Source organism: Fragaria vesca, linkage group LG6 (genome assembly GCF_000184155.1).
Source record: "Fragaria vesca subsp. vesca linkage group LG6, FraVesHawaii_1.0, whole genome shotgun sequence".
Taxonomy (NCBI): Eukaryota; Viridiplantae; Streptophyta; class Magnoliopsida; order Rosales; family Rosaceae; genus Fragaria; species Fragaria vesca.
Genome location: NC_020496.1, coordinates 10,785,716 through 10,791,770, shown reverse-complemented (window position 1 = coordinate 10,791,770; position 6,055 = coordinate 10,785,716). Strand labels below are relative to the sequence as shown.

The following is a 6,055-nucleotide window of genomic DNA, read 5'->3' as shown; positions in this document are numbered from 1 at the left end:
CCTCCTCGCCTACCTTCCCTACCGCTCTCTCTCTCTCTCTCTCTCTCTCTCTCTCAACTCCTTTAGTTTCTAGTGTCATATCTTGAGCTCTCAAAACTGGTTGAAACACCTTGATGTCTGTACCACTGGAACATGACTACATAGGCTTAGCAGAGACTTATCCAATGGAAAGAAGCTCTGATAGGATTTCCTCTTCCTCCTCCTCTGCTCACTCAAGCACAGAGGATGTCAAGACCTCTGCTTTCAACCTCAAGGAGACTGAGCTGAGGCTTGGCTTGCCTGGCTCTCAGTCTCCTGAGAGAAAACCAGGACTTGCTCTTTCCATTTTTGGCAAAGATTTGGAGGATAACAAGCAAAATGGGTATCCTCCAAACCCTTCAAAAACCAACCCTGTATCTGGGGCCAAGAGGGGTTTCTCTGATGCCATTGATGGGTCTTCTGAGAAATGGGTTTTCCGTATGAGTAATGGATCTGAGGCTGATAAAGGACCAGCCTTGTTCTCTCCTAAAGGTGACAGTAATGCTAAAACACAACAGCTATGTGTGTCTGGACAAACCAAGAAAGAAGTTGCTGCTTCTGTTGTTCCTCAGTCACCAAAGCCAGTTCAAGAGAAGCAGAAGGCAAAGGTCTCTGAGCATGTTACTCCTCCTGCTGCCAAGTAAGCTTTAGTTCTTTGCTCATTTGGTAATTTTATTCTATTTTGCTTCTGAGTAGTTTTGTACCTCACATATCCCTTCGGTTACAAGAGTTTGCTTTGTAAAGAAAATTATGAAAAGTAAGAAGAAAGAAATTTGTTCCAGAAACAAGATAGACAAATTTTTAGTTTCATTTTTTCGGGTATAAATATTCTGTTTTTGGGGCATAATGTTTCAGCTTCTACTTGCACATTTCTAATTTCTGTACATGAGCTCATTTAGTTAGAGTTAGTGACTCGATCTGTATTTTCTTATCTCTCGGTTTTTTCTCCCTGAATTCTTGTACTTCGTATGCATTTTTTGGTTATATATTGTTTTTTCCGTGTGATTTCTGCAAGTCTTCTTCATGAAGGAGTAATTTTCTCTAATTGTCTTAACTTCAATAATTATCTGTTCATCTATCTTTTGAAGCTTTTATCACATAAGTGGTACTTTGATGAATTACTGACATTAAATCTTATGCAACAGGGCACAGGTGGTAGGATGGCCCCCAATTCGATCATTTCGAAAGAACACCATGGCCTCTAATTTGGCAAAGAACAATGATGATGCTGAGGGTAAACAAGGGTCTGGGTGTCTTTATGTGAAGGTTAGCATGGATGGTGCTCCATATCTAAGGAAGGTTGACCTTAAAATGTACAACAACTACATGGAACTCTCTATGGCTTTGGAGAAGATGTTCAGCTGCTTCATAATTGGTACTGTTCTCTCTCTTTCACTCTCTCAGGTGCAAGGCAGGCATGCACTTGCTGACTGAGTTATAGGGTTTTGATCCGCAAAGAAATTAAGGTTGGTGTTTAACAAGTGCTGTAATTAGCAGTTTCAACCCAGGTAAACATAGTGAATAAATTAATAAGTTGACTTGATAGTCCCTATTACCAGAACAAGACTGGTTGCCTAAAATGGATGTTCCGGTGTTATATAAGATGCTTGAGGTAAACCAGATGGGGTAGGTGCTTACTTCTGTTTATGAATGGCTGTGATTCAGGGCAGTGCAGTTCTAATGGATTTCCAAAAAAGGATGGCCTGAGTGAGAGTCGGTTGATGGATCTTCTCCACGGTTCTGAATACGTTCTTACTTTTGAAGACAAGGACGATGATTGGATGCTTGTCGGTGATGTTCCATGGGGGTAAGTTTCAGATGTTCTTGGTATACCCTTTTTAACTGAATTTAATGAACAATGATTTAGAATTGAAAATACTAACAGTTGGAATCAATCCACCATATTCCCAGTTGGAGTTATTTGTAACTGATTGATCCATGAATAGTAGTATTCTTATCTTGCAGTTAAGTATTGTTATGCATGACAACAATGATCACTGGATATACACCTTAGCTTTCCCTTGGAGTATCTTGCATTTGCTTATCCGAGTTCCTTTACATTTATGAATCGTGGCATTGTGCAACGTTTTATTTAATCATTGTTGTATATGTGTACGATCTAATCATTGCTGTATTTGTGTAGGATGTTCACCGAGACGTGTAGGAAACTAAGGATCATGAAAGGTTCAGAAGCAATTGGACTTGGTATGTTTCACCATTCTAATCTTTTTTTAGTTGTGTGAGAGTGTTTGAGTAATTTCTTTATATGCATATCCCAGTGTCTGATCATCTGTTTCTATTATTGGCTGCAGCTCCAAGGGCTATGGAGAAGTGCAGGAACCGCAACTAGCACACACCTTAGCATCTGGAAATGGCATTATTGAAATGTATGAATCGACTTTAAGACTGAAGTTTAAAGTTTAAGTTGGGCGCTTGTTGCATATTCCTCCATATCTTGCCAATATGTATCGTCGTTTTCGTGTATTTGAAGCACTGGATATTGTCCTACTAGTTAGAAAAATCTCACTGGAAAGCTCCAGATGATGTTGTTTTGGTGTTATCGGTCATGTATCCATATATTCTAACTACTGTGTAAAAGGTATGCTGCTTGCAAATCCTTGTTTCATTTTATTACGAACAAATGGTTTGAGGTTTCGTGACTGGTATGCTGATGTATGCGTAAGATTGAGCCTTTTGTTTCGGACTGTCAGAAGTGAAAATAAAACAGAGAGCTCCTTGGCTACCTCAATGTTCATGTAATATATCATCCGTCTTACACAATTTGGACAAAAATACTGCATGTCATGAAACACAACTTTAAACAATATAGTTTTCAGCTAAAATCCAGGCTAACAGAACGTAAATTTGAATTAATTAAATTTATAAGTATTACAGTAGACATGTTAACTCAATCGGTTCAAAGAAGATAGTGGACAGCTGAAAATAAGTGGAATCAGTCCAGCTATGGCATGATACAAGTACAGAACAGTTGTCACTGAAGAAAGACAAATCAGAAAATCAAGGGAAATGGAGAAGTGGGAAAGCTATTAGAAAATGAGTGCATAATTCATATTATGAACAAACTATGGAAACCTAAACAGCGCACCTGCATTTTTCTATCTCTAAAATTACTGTTTAGATATCTGAATGTAAACCATCTGAGTGTATCCATTAAATACAGAAGTATCGAATCTGGTTAAACCAAGCCGTTGGAATAAGCCATACCGACCATCTTCAACAATGGGAGGCGGTGCACGAGCAGGATCATATCTAGTCTGATGTGTGAGGGACGGTCCTGCCACTGGTGGCAGCTCCCAGTATACATCAAGAATTGATTCCATAAACCGGCTGTTCTGAAAATGTTCTGCATACGGTATCAACTTATTACTGTGGTTAAAGTTATCCCGCACGTACCCTCTCACACCCCACCATGCTTCATCTGGCCCACAAAGTTCTTCTATATCAACTGCTTTCTCCCAGAAATGCTTCCTTTTTGACCTAATCCGAGCTTCATCACTGTCTTTAAAGCAACTGTGACCACCTCCTAAAGTACAAAAGAAACACATAATTCGAATCAAATCCATCAACACTACTAATGTAAAACTTCGTGGAACTATTAGTTTTAGGAGTTAAAATTATTGAACCATGAACCACAGGGAAGCACAGATTTTTGTTAGAATGAGTTATGGATAAATGCTTTAAGTAAAACTGTCACACTTGAGTCTTTGGGTCACTCCTCATCTTAAGAAAATGGTCCTTAAATTCAAGAAACTATTAACTTTCATTAATAAATCGACAACTAAAGTTACATCAAGCTTCATTAGAACAATATGAAAACAAAGGCATGGTTACATGTTGTAAAACATAAAGCATTGACATAAAAATAGAAATGACAAAATCTATCATGAGGGAGCATGCACCTCTAATATAGGATTGATCACATATCTGTCTTAAGGAATAATGATCCCCAGTTCCAGTATCATAATTGTCCTCAAAAACCATATGGCGGAAACCAGCCTTCAGCGCCTGCTTTATTCTGCTCACCACAGCATAAAATATGAAAACTATCAGCACGGAATAATGAGTATAAGGAAATTGTACAGAGATATGATATTGTGAGTACCTTTTCAATTCATTCTGATGGTCGTCAAAAAAGATAAGAACACGGCCAAGATCAGTAATCCCATGTTTCTTCATCACTTTTTCCCAATCAACACTTCCAAAATCAACAAAATCCTTCCCCGCAAAATAAGTACAGTTTGCATCAACATATGCAGGCCCCTTCTTCAGATACTTTTCAGGATGCCGTGGTGAGAGGGACACGATAGGCTTGTCCGGCATTGCTTGTCGCAAAACCCAAGTAGAATGCCCCTTGAAAGCACCACTCTCAATCATCAAATCCGGCTTCAGCCACTGGGTTATGAACCAGAGCCCAAAGCTGTGGTCAAATCCCATCCCATACATGTTGTTTTGGATTGGTCGGGTCTCGTAGATTGGTACAAACACTTCCAGTGCCTTGATCAAATCCTTGGACGTCCAATCAACTGTTTTTCCGTGTTTCGATCTGCCTTTTGCCAAGGATGAGATTATAAGAATTAAACAAAGACACATTCTCATACTAAAAAACAAGAAACTTCAAACCAAACAAACGAAGCCACAAATCCTAACATCCACCTTATCACAACGAACCGATAAAGATCCAAAATTTAATCAGATTAATCTGCTGCAGATTATACTGGGGTGCTATATTCAATTCAATCAAGATGCTTATAAATAGAGCACTTTTTATAATGGACATAATAAAATCATCACAGTTTGTTATAAACATCAACATTTAAATCATAGATTGTTAGTATCAACTATCCTCAGCAACTAAATTAATTGTTTATTGAGTCAACTAAACTAAACCGTTCTTAGTAACCCAAATTACTCAAAATCAAAAAATCAATCCCCAATTACTGGGCTATCAAATTTAAAAGCAAAAGCTCAGATCTATGAGTAAAGAATACGACTTGACGTAAAATGAGATCCGACCCGGAAATACATACACCAGGGAACGCCGAGGGATCCGAAATCGGATTCGAGGCCATCGAAGCCGAAGAAGCCGGGGCGGGAGACGGGGTCGTACGGGGAGACGCAGACGAAGCGGCGGGAGTTGAAGAGGAGGGAGAAGATGAGGAGGAGGACGAAGGCGAGGAGGAGGAGGCAGGGCAACACGGGTCCGGTTCGGGTCAAGTAGTTGGTGATGCGGGTGGTGAAGAAGGAGAGGGGCAAGTGTTTCTTGGTCTTGGAGTCGTCGGCGGCGTCGTTGTCGGCGTCGGGGTGGGAGGCGTATCGGCGGGAGGAGAGGACGCGGTCGAGCATTTTGGTTGGGGTTTTCCCGGTGGGAGGAGAGAGGACACTCATTTCTCCCAGCTTTTTGTGATTTCTGAGAGCCAACGAGAGTGAGTGTGCGAGTGAGAGAGAGAGCTTTGCCGGTTTGGGGCAATGAGTTGTTTCTGTTTAAGGGTATAACTGGAAATCTGGAAGAAAAAATTATATATTTTTGAAAATCGATAAATTAAGTAAGCTGACATCGCACATGTTATGAGCTCAAATGTCACCGACATATGTAAAATAGGATGAGTTAAGAGATTTAACAATAATTTTTCTTAAATGAAATGTATTCTGACACGTCACAGTATTACGATTTCGAAACCTGCACAAAATAGTGGTTGATATGAAAACATACTTTAACAACACTATTGTGCAACAACTTTTTATGCGCAAAAGATTATTACATAGTAGAATTTTTGACTAGATCATGTAGCTAAATGACGATTATTGTGTAACTAAAATAAGTATGATCCAGGATTATTGTGTGTCGATTATTATCGTGCTCATGCAGCTAGTGCGTTTGATACCGAAATGTTAGCAGTTATTGAGGCAGTGTGTATTTGCCTGGACTAATCAATGACACAATCTTTGGTCGGAGGTTGATTTGTTGATATTGTTAAAACCCTAAGGGTGCATTTGTCTATTCCATGGCGTTTGGAGA

General features: G+C 39.5%; 2 protein-coding genes across 2 annotated transcripts; one reads left to right on the top strand and one right to left on the bottom strand.

Annotated features, from left to right (window-relative positions):
* Window positions 1–2,760, top strand: LOC101312265 (auxin-responsive protein IAA27-like). Its single transcript, XM_004302836.1, has 5 exons — window positions 1–658; window positions 1,164–1,393; window positions 1,684–1,825; window positions 2,162–2,223; window positions 2,331–2,760. The coding sequence occupies exons 1-5, from the start codon at window positions 114–116 to the stop codon at window positions 2,366–2,368; spliced, it is 1,017 nt and encodes a 338-aa protein (XP_004302884.1). The 5' UTR covers window positions 1–113; the 3' UTR covers window positions 2,369–2,760.
* Window positions 2,761–2,909: 149 nt separating this feature from the next.
* On the bottom strand, window positions 2,910–5,518 carry LOC101311977. The gene is made up of 4 exons (XM_004302835.1): window positions 5,067–5,518; window positions 4,142–4,586; window positions 3,939–4,054; window positions 2,910–3,562 (listed from the first exon to the last, which is right to left on the bottom strand). The coding sequence occupies exons 1-4, from the start codon at window positions 5,422–5,424 to the stop codon at window positions 3,147–3,149; spliced, it is 1,335 nt and encodes a 444-aa protein (XP_004302883.1). The 5' UTR covers window positions 5,425–5,518; the 3' UTR covers window positions 2,910–3,146.
* Between the last annotated feature and the right edge of the window lie 537 nt (window positions 5,519–6,055).